The following is a 16,191-nucleotide window of genomic DNA, read 5'->3' on the forward strand; positions in this document are numbered from 1 at the left end:
AACATCATAAGTTATCATTTATGTAAAATGTTACTTCAATCAATGTCAAAACTCAAAGTAATATACAATATACATTGCTTAAATATATCTGTATTATATTGTTCGGCAAATTTTGGCTGACCAAAAATAAATTGAGTAAATAATTTGGAATAAGGGGGGGATGAATCTTCTGCCTTTTGGGGGGAGTTCGTGAGAGGCCTTAGGGGGGATGAGCACCTATGATGCTTGAATAAAATTATTGTATCAATTCAATGATAAAGTATGAAAAAGTATACATAACGGAAATATTTTGATCATTTTCTAATATCCAAAACACATCCTATATACGTCCATTGTTGGGTTCTAGCTATGTTTTGGATATCCAGAATTGGATGTGTTTTATGGGAGAAGATCTAGATATGTTTTGGATATCCAGAATTGGACATGTTTTGGATATGCCGTTTTGGACAAGATATAGATACGTTTTGGACATCCAGAATTGTACTAGTTTTGTATATGCCATTTTGGACAAGATATAGATATGTTTTGGATATCTAGTTCTGGATATCCAATAGATGTCCAGTGGATATCCAGAAATGGATCAACGTTTTTAGGATGAGTTTATCTTGAAATATAAAATTCAACATGAGTATATTTCTATAAAATAAATGCAAAAAAATTTTACTCCTTGGCACCATACTGCAATATAGGTGATGAAGCAGGGGGAGATTCAGAATATATTTCCTTAGTATTAAATTTACTTTAGCTGGTTTCAAGTTATTTTGACTACTTGGTGCACCATATTTAATCAATTAGATGAAGTAATGGAAGATTTTAGTGGGGGATAGATCAAGTAAAATGTTCAGTACAGCTTACAAACGTTACTTTCAGTAAGTAATAAAGAGCATTCCGTGACATTCGCTACGAGACTCAGCGGCAAGCGGTCTCGTAGCGAATGTTACGGAATGCTCTGTAGAATAGTAGTAGGCACATGGTCATAATTAAATACTTTTATTTTAAGATTATGACATGATCTGGGTGGGGGAAGGGGCTTGGGAGGATGAGCACCCTGTTGTAAGAACTCTTACTTCTGTAGTTTATCTCCCAAATATGATGATTCATGCTCAGGTAGTGGCTTGTAGAGATCATCTAATGAGAGGTCTCTTTGTACTCCTTTCTTAAACACACCAGTGGTCCACCTGCAAGAAGGAATGATACATGTAGTTTCTGTGAATGACAAGAGAGAACATTGAACATTAAGCCTTACTAGAATTCTTATGCACAGCTCAATATTACCATTGATCATATCACTTCTGAACCATATCCTTTTAATTTTGGTAACATATCTTAGGAGTGAAGTAGAAGCATTAAATATGTTACAAGAAGTAGCAAACTGTCAGGATAGATATAACAGGTACTATTTTCCCAAAAAGTTACATATAAATTATTAACAACTTAAACTCAGTAGCATAATTACAGGATGCCTGATGATCACTATCCAAAAGGTAAACATTATACTATAAAACTTAGTTCATAATCATAATCTTTATTTATTGGTTGACCCATGCCAGGGAAACAGTCAGGTTTCAATTCTATGAAGAAGGTGGTGCCAGTGGGGTCCGAGGGAGCATGTGCCTTCCTCCTCACTCAACAGACAAGCTACAGCATGTAGCATTTATGTTTCCTCTGAAAACTCTATACGCAAAGGCTATAGAGCAATGGTTGGCCTCTAACTCAAACAGAATTGTGAGGAAACTACAAGTATCCAGTTTGTTCTGTGAAGCGTACCTTCGTGCTGCTACTCTTGAAACTGCCGTCAATGGATTTAGGAAATCTGGAATTCATCCGTTTGATCCCGATTTTTTTAAAGAGCATGACTCCATAGCCAGACAACTTGAAGAACCAGAGGTGCCTGACAATGGAGGGAATGATGACAACCAGAATGCTCCAGCTCCACCTTAAGTGGTTAGTCGAAGAGACATCCAGGATATTCCAGTAATCCAGTCTTCCACATCTTCTAGAGCCAGGAGCTCATTCTTAGTAACAGGAAGTCCACATAAGATGTCTCTAAAACCTCTATGGAGAAGAATCAAATGGCGGAAGAGCGTCAGAAGAAACAATCCCAATCAAAGGCCAAGAAAAGTCTCATTATTGAAGATAAAGATCAGCTTGGAACATCAACGACACAAATTCCCAAAAAGAAAACATAGAAATATGACTCAAGTTCAAGCGACTCTGAGGATGAAAAACAAGTTCCACTGGTGTCCACCGATGATGAGGATAGTTTAAGCGATGAAGATGCGTCATGTCCTATTTGTGGAAAGCGTTTTTCCCAAGACAAGCTAGGAGAGAAATGGGCAACGAAATGCTTCCAGTGGTGCCATGAGATGTGTTCATCTTCAACAAAAGTCAAAAACTGTGTTTGCGATTTTTGTCTGGATGGGTAAAAAGATGTAACTTAAGTATAAAAATGTATAAACATGTTTCCATCTCAATAAATTTATTACAAGAGATTTTAACACTGTTTTAATCAAATTTCCCATAAAAATAAGTAGATAATAACTGGAAAGGGGGCCGGAATTAGGACACCTTTTTTGAAAAATCAGAATTTGCATTCTTTTGATTATTTCCATTTTTTGGTTAAGAAAGATTCATTTAGTAGAATCACACAAGCAGCACTAGTAGCTATGGAGTTGAGTTGCTTCAATCAGTTGTTTTTAAACTTTAAACACATTTTCAGAATTGAAGATTTGGCTTAGGGGCTGGTATTTGGGCACTTTACCTTATTAGATTTATAAACATACAGTGAATATAAAGTCAAAATTTTGTTTTTGCGAAAGGTAATTCAACAAGTGGATCTGGTCATTTCTTATACTTTATGAATCACTTTGAAATATAACATTCAAAGTACGAGGGTCGTTCAAGGTTGACTGGGATTTTCGTACGTAAAAAATCGATGAATAGCCAGATCATGATGAAACGTGCGGGTGATGTAATGTATTCCTTCGCGAGTGGCTAGCACCCGGCATGACGTATTTCGCACATGCGCAGCAGTTGCAGCGAACAAGGCGGCAAGCAGTGTGTCTGTGGCTGTGGAGCAGTGGTGTGTAATCAAATTTCTTGTGAAGGAGAAAGTGAAACCAGCTGAGATTTTCAGACGATTGCAAGCACAGTATGGTGAACAAACAATGTCGCGGACAAGAGTGTACGAATGGTGTGAGCAGTTTCGCGAAGGACGGGAGCTGGTGACAAACGAAGCGCATGGACACATTCGACCGACTGCAGTCACACCAGTGAATATCGCATGTGTTGAGCAAATGATTCTTGAGAACCGGCGAGTAGCAGTGCGGGATATTGCTGCCGAGGTGAATATCAGTGTCGGGAGTGTTGAGACAATCATTCACGACCACTTACGCTTCCGCAAAATCTGTGCAAGGTGGGTTCCCCGCCAGCTGACATTCGATCAGAAGTGGACACGCAGGACGGACTGTGAACAGCTTCTGAATCGGTTTCGAGCAGAAGGTGATGAATTGTTGCAATCCATCATCACGTGTGATGAAACATGGTTGCACAATTCAACCCCAGAGACCAAAAGATGCAGCATGGAGTGGCGGCATAAAGGTTCCCCGCCCCCCAAGAAAAGCAAAATGCAGCCATCCGCTGGAAAGATCATGGCAAGTGTCTTCTGGGACATGAAGGGCGTTATCCATGTGGATTTTCTGGACAAAGGGAGCACATTAATGCCCAGTATTACTCCACATTGTTGAGTGGCGCTGTACGAAAGTCCATTCGCAAGAAAAGACCTTGGATGTTGTCTGGAAATGTCATTCTTCTCCATGACAATGCCCGCCCTCACACGGCTAATGTGACAACAACAACTCTGGCCGACATCCGCTGGGAAGTTCTGCCCCATCCCCCCTACAGTGTGGATTTAGCCCCCAGTGATTATCATTTGTTTGCACCCCTTAAAGACCATCTGGGAGGGAAGAAATTCACGACAGACGAAGCACTGTGGAGCGATGTCCTCCAGTGGCAACGACAACAACCAAGTTATTTCTACGCCAAAGGAATTCGGGAGCTGCCAGAACGATGGCAACTGTGCCTCGGAGTGCACGGAGAATACTTTGAAAAACTGACATAGTTTGGTGTTTCTTCTGCTACCTATTTCCTCTGCAGAAATAAAAGTCCCGGTCAACCTTGAACGACCCTTGTATTTTTAGCAGAACATTTTTCAATAACTTCAGTGGGGTGAGGGAAATCCCCTGATGCCAGGGAAACAGTCAGGTTATATTAAGATTTTGTCCACATATTTTGTATGATACTAAGTGTGCTGTACCCACAGCTCATGCCAAGTGTTTTTTACCCATGTGGTGGCATAGGCAGTATACCCTCTGGTTAACCTTGCTCATTAGAGGATAGGTAGCGTCGTCACCTTGTAATGAATGGGTCCCAGGTTCGATACCCGGTGAAGAAACATAGTGGTTCGGATCCCACTTTAAACTGTAGGTCCAGTCCTACTGTAGCCTTACTGTGCATAAAGTGGACTTACAACACCAAATCAATCAATCATTAGAGGATACTTTCTGCAATGCCTGTATAACTTCTTCTTTCGTTTTGTTAATACTTATTTATGTAATTTGGCCATTAATCCAGTGAGTTTATTTTGGTCAAATACTTTTGGTTTTATGTGATCAGGAACAATGTAGAGAAGGCCCACCAGTTGATCAGTTTTTTCGCCTCAGAAATAGCTATACCAAGATATGACTGCAAGACCACCATGCAGCGAATGACACTAATTGGAATTGTGCAAAATGTTCTAGTGACAAGTGTAGTGTATCAAAAATACACTTTGGAGTATTTGCGAGTAGACAGCAAGATTCATAAGAAGACTTTATTGCTCAATGTAAGTAGTGCAATCTTCAAATTATTTTCTCCAAGTTTTCATTTTTAATATTATTAGCAGTATTATTAAACTCATTTGATAGTATACAAACTGACAGTTCGCTAAGGCAAGACAAGAAAATTAAAAACAATAAGATGCTGCACTGTATCCTTTGTTTAAATGAAATCATTAAATTATGCATTTCATATTTTTATTTTAAAAATGCCTTCTCTATTGTAATATGCCTCTTTTTTGCCAATTTTGAGTATATCATCATCAGTTTTCTGCCATCAATAACATTTTTTGGTAGAAGTTAAATAATTTCATCCAAATATTTTATATAAGGTAAACCGGGGTATTAAGGACCATGGGGTATTAAGGACCATGGAACATTAAGGACTGTGTGCTAGAATTTCGTAAAAAGCTCAAAGAAATGCGAAGCAGCAGGTGCACCAGCAGTGTGCACGGTCTGTGATCCTCTTTTCTATGTGTAAATAGTACTCTGCACACAAATGGCATGCAAGCTGCGTAGTTAAAACCAGGGAACAGAACCAACCAAAAGGCAGACGTGCGAAAATGCCAATAAGAACTGCTGAGCGGCTGTATGAAGTTAAAAGCGCATCCTGGAACGTCTACTACATTAACAGCTGCAGAAGAATCACAATTAGAGGAGTGCTTCACTCTATTAGCTCAGTGGGGTTTTCGAATGAACAAATAGCAAAGGGTCAATTGGGACCATACAACCTACCTTTCAATTCATTGTTGTTTTGCCTTTGTATTATATTCCTACTTGTTTGTGTTGTCATTAATGTAAACTAGAAAATATGCATTCCAGAATGTATCCCGTTTCTGTTTTCTTCAACAGCTCCTGATGAATTTCTTCAATGAAATAGCAATTTGGTGATCCTTAATACCCCGGTTTACCTTATTTAACCTTAGAACACTACCGTGTTCCCATATTACTGTATAACTATCGCTACGTAAATATTATGTACATGCAGTGAATGGTTTTTAACATATACCTTAGTTTATAAAATCAAAGTGACAAATATTTATTAGTATTAATTTGTTTGTTTTCTACATTTTGGAGTTTTTATTCTTTATAAAATATATGAGCATGGCTTTATTTAATACAGAATATATGAAAATAATGTATTAATTGACACACTTGTATGTACATTAAGAATTAATGCGAAAAATACACAATGAAAACAAATTTTGCAAATAATTATAACATTGTTAACAAATAATAAAAAGACACCTTAGAAAAAAATAGTGCATTTCTGGAATTATCCACAGTCAGAGCACTTTTTCTTTTGATGCTCACCACAAATTGGCTTCCCACAGGAGCAGTACGTAGTTGTCATCCTCCGTTTTCTTGTAGTTGCAGAAACTGCAATACTTTCTGTTCCCTTGTGATGTGGCTGGTACTGTACTTGTCTCTTCCTTCCCCAGTACCTTCAAAATTGACTTTCTTAACTTCTCTGACAGTCCCGGATTTATTAGCTTTTGCTCATGCCAGATCATGGTCAGGTTCTTATGGAGGTGAAGCATGGACTGAATTCACGTGAACTGTCTCTTTTTTGAGTTGCCCTGATTGTTGTAGAAGTTGTGAGTGTGAATAATGTATCCATTGATCGCTGTGATGTTGATCATATTATAGAAAAATGAGAGGGGCCATCGCTTAGTTTTTCTTCCAGCATTCATTCGATGGCACATTTAATCAAAAACGTCTACTCCACCCTTTGTAGAATTGTAGATCGAAATGATTTCAGGTTCCTGACTTTCACTGTTGATTGTTGCAATTTGTGCATTGTTGAAATTAAAGCCACAATTTTGTTTAGTTTGACCTTATATGATACTGCAGTTATCTCGTCGTGAAACAGGAAGAGGCTTGATCCAGTCTTTCTCTCTTGAAAATCTAAATCTTTGAACTCTGGTGGCAGTTTTCGTTTATTTTTCTTTATTGTTCTGACTATTGTTAGTTATTTTTTCTTCGAGAAGTTTTTCAGCAAGTGGAACACTTGTAAACCAATTGTCACAAGTTTCAACCAATTTTTCCTCTGATTTGATGTGCCCAATGACGTTCCACGCATATAATCTTTTGAGGTCTGCTTCCTCTTCTGCCCCCGGCCCTGAGTCCTTGATGTTTCTTCGCAAACCTCTGCATCTTGTACCTTTTCACAGATTGTTTGAAGTAACTCAGTATCATCAGGAACATATTCTTGGTCGTTGTCACTATTGTAATCACTGATATCAGAGTACTCAACTTCCAAAATATCTTCTTCATTCTCTTCCAGCAGCTCTTCTTCTTCACAACTTACCAAAAGTTCGCAAATTTTAGAGTCTTCAGACGTTTTTCAGACATTTTCACTACGCGTATCACTACTGGCACGCAAATCTTACGTGAATACAAATGCCGTTATTACTACATGCACGTCAAAATTACGTGCAAGATTTTTCTTCTGTTACTATTGCTACGTATTATTGACGTACAGAGTCCCACACAATGCACAAACTAAAGACGTTCACTGCTTCCGCCCTCCTTACCACAGTGCTGCCACGTGCCTGACAGAATGCCCAAGGAAATACCATAGCCAGAAAGGTAGGTGTGTGCGATTTGGGAGGTAGGGGAGGGAATTGAGCACGAAGCATACATAAATTTTACGTTTATGTTCTAGGGTTAATGAAAAATTCCCTTAGACATTTCACAAAACTCAGCATATATCCTCTTAAATTTGTGGAACTACAACACCGGTCACAAGTGTCAATATTCAAGAATTACATTAGAAGATTAAAATAGCTGCCTGAAGTGTGCAATTTTGCTGTGAATGCTTCCTTGCAGAGTAGTGATTGCCACTGGCCATTGTCTATGATGTTAGAGGTGGACTTGTATTTGTTTAGAACTTGAACTTATGACCTAGTTGCACTTCATCCCAAGACAAAAAATGAAATTTTACGAAGGTAGTTATTTATGTTAATTATTTTAATAGAAAACATTACAGGCATGATGTACATGTTGGATCATTACTGGTAAGAATCATTATACATGCCCAATATATAGGGAGACCAGACCCATACATTCAAAAAGGAGGACAAAGTCATAAAAAAAAGGACACTGCAAAAAATGGCAATACATTGCCATTACTCATAATTTAATCAATATAAAACAAATCTTACCAACAATTTGCTCACAGAGACTTTTCAGGTGATCTCTTTCAAAAACTTCCTCTTACCTTTAAACAACAATCTCCTAATGTCTATTGGTTACCACATCGCTCTACAATGCCAGGGGTCCTGGGTTCGAATCCTGGCCTGGGCATGAATGTTTGTGAGTGTCCATTCACCAATTTCATCACATCATCACTCATCCCCATCCTTGCAAATTAGCCAAATGTGGCACAAAAGGTGAAGTAAAATAAATCAAATCAAATCAATCAATCAATCCTAATGTCTGTTTTTAACACTTGACAATCACAACAGAAAATATCTATAATTTCAAGCACAGAATTTTACACCTTTTTCAATTCTTGGATATTAGAAAGAAATATCACCACAAGTGAATGCAAATCTAACAACTTAGATTCGCTTTAACTTATTTCCAAAAACCGAATTACAATTTTAGGTAGTTTAGTTTGGGTAGAGAAATATGATTATAATGCCATGAACATTTCTAGCACTCTTTGATCAGCAGGAGAAAGAGATTGCCACCTTACAATTTACCTCATATTCATTTCCTCCATCCTTTAAAAGCTAGTTATTTTCTTGCAAGATCATTGTTGAATTTACACTTTCGCTTTGTTATTTCATGAGAGTAAATATTACTTAATGATCAAAATTCTCACCGTGTTTCTGTATCATGTATGTATAACTCAAAAAGGAACTGGCTGACGTCTGTGGCGGAGTGGTTTGTCGTCCCTGGTTCGAATCCCAGCCTAGGCATTGGTGTTCTTTGTGAGTGTCCCTTCATCAAAATCATCATATCATCGCTCATACCCATCTTCACGCTTAGCCAAAAGTGACAGAAAAACGAAGTATAATAAACCAAATCAATAAATCAAAAAGGAACTGCACAGAGTGCATGCGTTCCAGCAGTCACAGAGGCTGAAGCAACAAGTTAGAATAATACTAATTATTAGGGTGAGGAATTTTGCCTATTTGCTTTTTCTTATTCATTTGTAGTAAAACATAGGCTTTAATGTTTAAAGTTCGTTTCATGGTGTTTTGAAAACGAATTTTTATACTGCCTATAAATGTCTATTTTGCTTAATCGTGCAAAAAATAGCTATTCTGCAATTTTTGCATGCTTTAGCTTTTTTACGTGCCTTTGGCTTTCCCTACATTGAAGGATGTAAGGCTTTGTTGATGTTGGACTGACTGAAATCTGGTATTCGCCAGATATGATGGTCTCTTACAATCGTGCAAATTGTTTTTTTCATCATTTGTTCAAATTCGCACAGTCGTTAGGACAAGCTTTTTTGTGACAATTACTTTAACTGACGATTCCCCGCAAATGTGAATTTCGATGAAAGAGTGTTAATAGTTTGTTATTCCTAAGTGCACTTTTATGTACGAGGGTCATCCAGAAAATAAAGACCGTTTGGTTATACAAAATGAAAAACACAATAGTTATTGAAAAAAAAACAATTCTGTTACATACCTGAAGTTTCCTTCACTTCTCTACATAATCACCTCCTACATTTAAACATTTGTCGTATCTGGGCACGAGCTTCAGAATTCCCATGTTATACTCTTCTGCCGCCAGTTCATTAAGCCAGGTGGTCACTGCATTCTCCAACTCTTCATCACTTCCAAAACGTTTACCACCCAGAAACTCTTTCAGCTTAGGGAAAAGGTGGATATCGCTAGGAGCAAGGTCCGGACTATAGGGTAGATGTTCAAAAATTTCCCATCCGAATTGATCCAGCAATTCTTGATTTGCACCAGCAGTGTGAGGGCGGGCATTGTCATGCAGAAGCACCGCCTCCTGTTTTGGATGGCTCGTTGTAGTGTTCTGAGAGTCTCACAATAACGATTTGCATTGATCGTAGTGCCTTTTGGCATGGAATCCACCAAAAGAACACCTTTACGATCCCAAAAGATGGTTGCCATGACCTTTCGTGTTGAGAGAGCCTGTTTGAATTTTCTCGTTTTTTTGGGTGATGAGGGATGATGCCTCTCAAGTGATTGGCGCTTGTTCTCTGGGGTGATGTGAGACACCTAGGTCTCATCACCAGTCACAATCCGATCAAGAAAGGAGTCTCCATCTGTGTGATATCGTGTCAAGAATGTCAGTGCTGAGCCCATTCTCTGAGTTTTGTGTTGGTCACACAGTTGCCGCGGAACCCATCGTGCACAAATTTTGTTGTAGCACAATTGGGACAGTTGGGACACAATTTCACCAAGCAAAGAACGAGAAATGTCTGGAAACACAATGTGCAATTCGTCCAGAGGTACGCGCCTGTCTTGCAAGATTCTGTTGTTCACTGCAGTCTTCAGTGATGAGTGATGGGCATCCAGGTCGAGTTTCATCGTGCACATTTGTTTGTCCATTGTTGAACATTTCACACCATTTTCTCACATTTCTTTCGTTCATTACATCATCACCATACACTGCTTTTAGTTGCCGGTTTCACCTTTTGAGCGTTCAGAAATCGAATACACTCCTTACCTGACAGTCGGCGGGATTTTCCATAACGCAGTTCATTTTGACCACCTCAACTGCACAAGGACGACTTCTTGCAAAATCCACTCACAGCGTTATGAGCACAGCTGTTAACGAAAGTCAGTTGACCCTGAAAGGAGAAAGAGGAGTGAGCTGCGCGGCGGAAATGCGCGAGCGGTCTTTTATTTGAATGCAGTAACCACCTGGCTTAATTAACTGGCGGCAGAAGAGTATAACATGGGAATTCTGAAGCTCGTGCCAAGATACGACAAATGTTTAAATGTAGGAGGTGATTATGTAGAGAAGTGAAGGAAGCTTCAGGTATGTAACAGAATTGTTGTTTTTTTTCCAATAAATATTGTGTTTTTAATTTTGTATAACCAAACGGTCTTTATTTTCAGGATGACACTCATATAATCTGAAGTGCTAATACAGTATAACTGTGCAATGTAAGAAGAAAATTGATATAAGTTAGTAGTGTAATTGTATTCCTTCAAACCAATACTTGGTACGAGGCCTATTATTTTTATTAATTTAAGTACAATGGAAAACGTATTTTGACAATGTTTTTGTCGATTTTATACTATTGCAACTCTGTGATTTTTCATCTCATACTTCGTACGAGTACATATATTTTGCCGAATCAAAGTAACACTTGGTACGAGGCCTATTGTTTTTATTAATTTAACCACAATGGAAAACCCTTTTTGATGATGTTTTTGTCGATTTTATACTATTGCAAATCTGTGTTTTTTCACCTCAAACTTGGTACGAGTGTCATAATTTCCTTCGAGTTAAAGTACGTAACACCTACACCCACCAACACCTACACTTACACCCACACAAATTTACTTCCGGTCTACTTCCGGTTTACTTCCGGTCTACTTCCGGTCTACTTGACAGACACCTGTGGGTTACTGTGGTGTCTTCTGATTGACTTACTGTTTCAGATGTTTTCAACGTGGTCCGTGCTTAGGTTACTTAAAGAGTTTTCGCATTACAGATCAGTCAGTATCGTGAGAGTGGTTGAAGAGTACGGAGGAAGCCATAGGAATTCGCGTCCATGCAGCAGACAAAGAACTTATAGTTGTTGCAGCCTACAGACCTCCTAGTTTTCCCTTACAAGAACAGGATATTCTTACCCTAAATACTCTCGGATCTCATGTAGTGGTCGCTGGAGATTTAAATGCGAAACATCCTGAGTGGAATTCACGAGTTTCCAATACCGCTGGTAATCTTCTTCGTCGGATCTTACCAACTACTTCATTTTCGATCTCTGCACCAAAGGACCCCACCTTCTACCCTACAGGCAGAGGTCTTCCAGACGTATTGGATATTCTTTTATGTAAGGGAATTGGAGTACACATTGTTCCCTATGTGGTGGATGCATTAACTTCCGATCACCTGCCGGTTTTTACAGCTCTGGCTCAGGGAGTCTATTGTTATCGGTTCCAGCCTCCGCAAGTGTTTGTTACTAATTGGGAACAATTTCAACGAAATACCCATCAAAAGTTTAACTTGCATCTATGTATGGAAACTTCAGAAGAAATCGACATTGCAGTTATACACTTTACATCAATCGTAGCCAAAGCATATAAACAAGCTACTATCGAACAACAGACTACCAGAAAAATCACTGTATCACCAATACTCTCGATTCTTCTACACCTCACTCGTTGGGCCTGACGTAGATGGCAAAGAACACTTGCTTTCCACCACAGATACGAGTGGAAATTTATCGCAAATCAACTGCACAAATATCTCGAACGGGACAGGATTTCCCAGTGGGACGAACGCCTGCAAAATCTTACCGTGCAAGATCCTTCTTTCTGGAAACTGGCAAGGCAACTAAATGCCAGGGATTCCGGAGTTCCAACTGCTCTTACTGATAACAATCAAACGGTACTGGCTCCAGAAGACAAAGCCGAGCTTCTAGCTCGCCAATTTAATAACAACTTTCAATTAAATGAAGATTTAATAGACCTGGACACTGAACAAGCAGCAACACATAGCTATTTGCATCTAAAGCAACTACCAACTGGATTAGATGCTTCTCATATTTCTCCAAGAGAAATCAGCAATATCACAAAGACATTAAAAGCTACTTCTGCGCCAGGTTCAGATGGAATTCCCACCTCTGCTTTACAAAAATTAACTAGAAAAGGCTTTGTATTTCTCTCTAAACTGTTTACAGCTATTTTGAAAAACAGTTATTTCCCGACCATCTGGAAGACAGCCAAAGTTATCGCGATCCCGAAACCTGGCAAAAATCCAAAGGAGGCTGGCAATTATAGACCCATCAGTCTTCTTTCTCATGTCAGCAAGTTGCTCGAATGAGTACTTAGAAATCGAATGACCAAGATAGTAGAAGATAATCATCTTCTCCCTAACCATCAATTTGGTTTTCGCCAGGGACATGGGACCACGGAACAACTCCTTCGGGTTATCGACTATTCTGCATCTTACCTCAACCGAAAACATCGAGCTTTAGGACTATACATCGATGTCCATAAAGCATTTGATCGAGTTTGGCATCGAGGCTTACTACACAAATTGGTACAATTACCAATGCCAATATGTTACAAAAAGTTCTTTTTGTCTTATTTATCGAATCGCCAATTCCAGGTAGCGGTACAAGGTTCATCCTCAAATGCTTACGCCATAGCTGCAGGTGTCCCGCAGGGTTCTGCGTTGTCTCCCATGCTGTATGCTCTTTACACGGCCGACATTCCGGAAATACCAAATGGACTTACCGCAACATACGCAGATGATACTGCCTTTTTCGTCCATGGACGAAAACTTTCCACTTGCGAAGACCGAATGAAGAAGTTCTTGCCAATATTAGAAAGATGGGCCAGCAAGTGGAAAATTAAATTAAATCCGGAAAAATGCAACAGTATGGTTTTTGGTTATGGAAGTTTTAATCAAAATCAAGCACACCTATCACTATTTGGCACCGCTATACCAGCTGCAAGAACAGTACGATATTTGGGGGTCCAGATAGACTCTCTTCTTACTTTCGGCCCCCATATCGATGCAGTCTGTACACGAGCGAAGAAACGGATTGGCTACCTAACTCCAATGTTGCGATCTCCAGTCTTGGCCATCTCTTCAAAATTACATTTATATGCGATGATGGTTCGTCCCATTTTAACATATGCAGGTGCCGTATGGATGCAGGCCGCACATACGCACCTGAACAAAATCCAGCGAATTCAAAATGGTGTACTTCGTTCAATAGGGGGTTATCCTCGGTTAACTACTATAGTGCAGTTACATGAAGATCTAGAAATGTTATATATTAAGGATGTACTTAGTTACCATCGATCTAAAATATGGGACAAATTAGCTACTCATCCTAATCCGCTGATTCAACAAATTGGGAATATCAAAACTAAATATAATAGAATCGCACTTCCCTATTTATAATAGCTAATCTGACTGGCTTCTCAGAACCAGTGGTAATAGCTACCACTTTTATGTATGTATTGTCTTGTATTGTTAAATATTGTATGTATTGGGAATTTTTGGGGAACAGTTGAAAATGTAACCTCTCGCGACAGATGCAGAGGAATGGGTATTGTTGATTGTTAAATTTTATCGTTGTAATTCAAATAAATAATCTACACCTGTAAATGAATCAATAAACAAGAAGCAGGTTCCCCACATGTGATGACCCCCCGACCGCTTTTGGTCAAAAAAAAAAAAAAAAAAAAAAAAAAAAACAGATCAGTCAGTATCGTGAGAGTGGTTGAAGAGTACGGAGGTGTTGTTGCAGTGCTTCTCATATTTTTTTGTTAAAAGTTAAGTATTTAATTTATTTTAAAGCTACATACTATTTTATTATTTTAAGTTTAAAAAAGTGTATCAAGGGATATTTTGCATAGTAATTTCGATCAGATTGAGTTTTGATGTGATCAGATGTTACTTGTTGTATCCGGAAATTCTGTATAAATAACATAGCTGAAAATTTTATCGTAATAGCTACAATTATTTTATTTTGAAGGTGGTTCAAGTCGTTTTTCAAACAGATTGAATTTTGACTTGATTGTGCGTTTGGTATTTTTCTCCGAGAAAATTTATATATAAATACCGAGAAACTTCTATTTAAATAACGCCTTGTATAACCGACGTACCACTCGAACTGCTGCACAAGATTTTTGGGTACATATTCGACGGAGGTGAGGATGTCGCGAGGCTCGTTGACTTAAGCAAAATAGCGCCTGAATTTCGTCCACTGTGCGAGATGATTCTTATGGACAATCTTCGCAAAATAAGCGATATAAAAAACTTGCAGAATCCCGATTCTCTTTTTCGGGCAGTAGTATAAAATACGATTACAGGGACAACAAAAGTACGAACCTCAATCAGATTAGTTTGGCTACACTTAAAACTATGTCAAGATGCCCATATGAGCCTATTGCTTACAGTGTGCTACTCTGTCTAATCCAAGACTTCAGTAAAAAGCCCTCGGGGATTGCCCGTAAAATGTACGACCCCCCTCAGATTGATTTGGCTACACGTACAAAAAGCTGCATCTGTCAGATTGTTGTCCATAGGATCGTAAAAAATATGCCCCTCTTGGCATTGTTTTGGCTACACTTAAAACTAAGCCAAGATGCTCATATGAGCTTATTGCCTTTAGTGCAATACTCTGTAAAGTGTAATCTTATTAGCTACATCTACACCCACACCTACACCTACACCCACACATATTTACTTCCGGTCCACTTCCGGTTTACTTCCGGTTTACTTCCGGTCACTTCCGGTCCACTTCCGGTTTACATCTGGTCTACTTCCGGTTTACTTGACAGACACCTGTGGGTTTTTTCAGTTTTTTTAAGTATATAGTTTTATTAAGTATATAGTTTTTGATTTGAGCCCCAAGAAATTATATATAAATACCAAAACCAAAAAATAGTAACAGACTAAGTATACACACTAAGTATACAAAGCACACTGCTGAACCCAACTGATATTTTCATTATTATATAGTATTTGTTTTGAGCCCCAAGAAATTATATATAAATACCAAAACCAAAAATAGTAACACACTAAATATACATACAAAGTATACACACTAAGTACACAAAGCACACTGCTGAACCCAAATGATATTTTTATTAAGTATATAGTTTTTGATTTGAGCCCCAAGAAATTATATATAAATACTAAAACCAAAAATACCAAATCAGAAATATTGTAATCAATGCGATAAAAATATATCTAGCTCTAATTGGGCTAAGCACCAACGTAATAGTGATCCAGAAAAACGCAAAATGCCAACTAACATATGCCCAAAATGCCATAGAAAATTTAGCAAGGCATACTTCAATAGACATATAGGCTCTTGTTCTGCACAGGCATCTAACTTGCCCCCACAACCATCTACATCTGGTCTAAAAAGAAATCTTGTTACATCCGATAATACTAGACCGGCAAAGCGACCACACAATGCACCTATTCGTAGTAGTTTTGATGGTCAACTTAGTGATTACCGTTTTGTATCAGAGCCAAGATGTGATATTAAGAATTTTTTAAACAGTAAAAATCCTGATATGTTAGCTAATCTAAATGCACAAAATGGCTCTTATAAGCTGTCTCTTAAATTTTATACTGAATATAAGAAACCAAACGGCACAAAAATTTACACACCCCCACATAA

General features: G+C 38.4%; 1 protein-coding gene across 4 annotated transcripts in view; it reads right to left on the reverse strand.

The window, feature by feature from the left end:
• The window catches only part of LOC145993985 (ATP-binding cassette sub-family C member 4-like), a 214,712-nt gene that overhangs the window by 152,244 nt on the left and 46,277 nt on the right, over positions 1–16,191 (reverse strand). For all 4 annotated transcript variants that reach the window (XM_083130020.1, XM_083130019.1, XM_083130017.1 and 1 more), the window contains exon 3: positions 1,068–1,178. In XM_083130020.1, coding sequence (XP_082986146.1) covers positions 1,068–1,178 — 111 coding nt within the window. The remainder of the gene's footprint in view (positions 1–1,067; positions 1,179–16,191) is intronic.

Source organism: Lepisma saccharinum, chromosome 10, assembly GCF_977018435.1.
Source record: "Lepisma saccharinum chromosome 10, izLepSacc3.1, whole genome shotgun sequence".
Lineage (NCBI taxonomy): Eukaryota > Metazoa > Arthropoda > Insecta > Zygentoma > Lepismatidae > Lepisma > Lepisma saccharinum.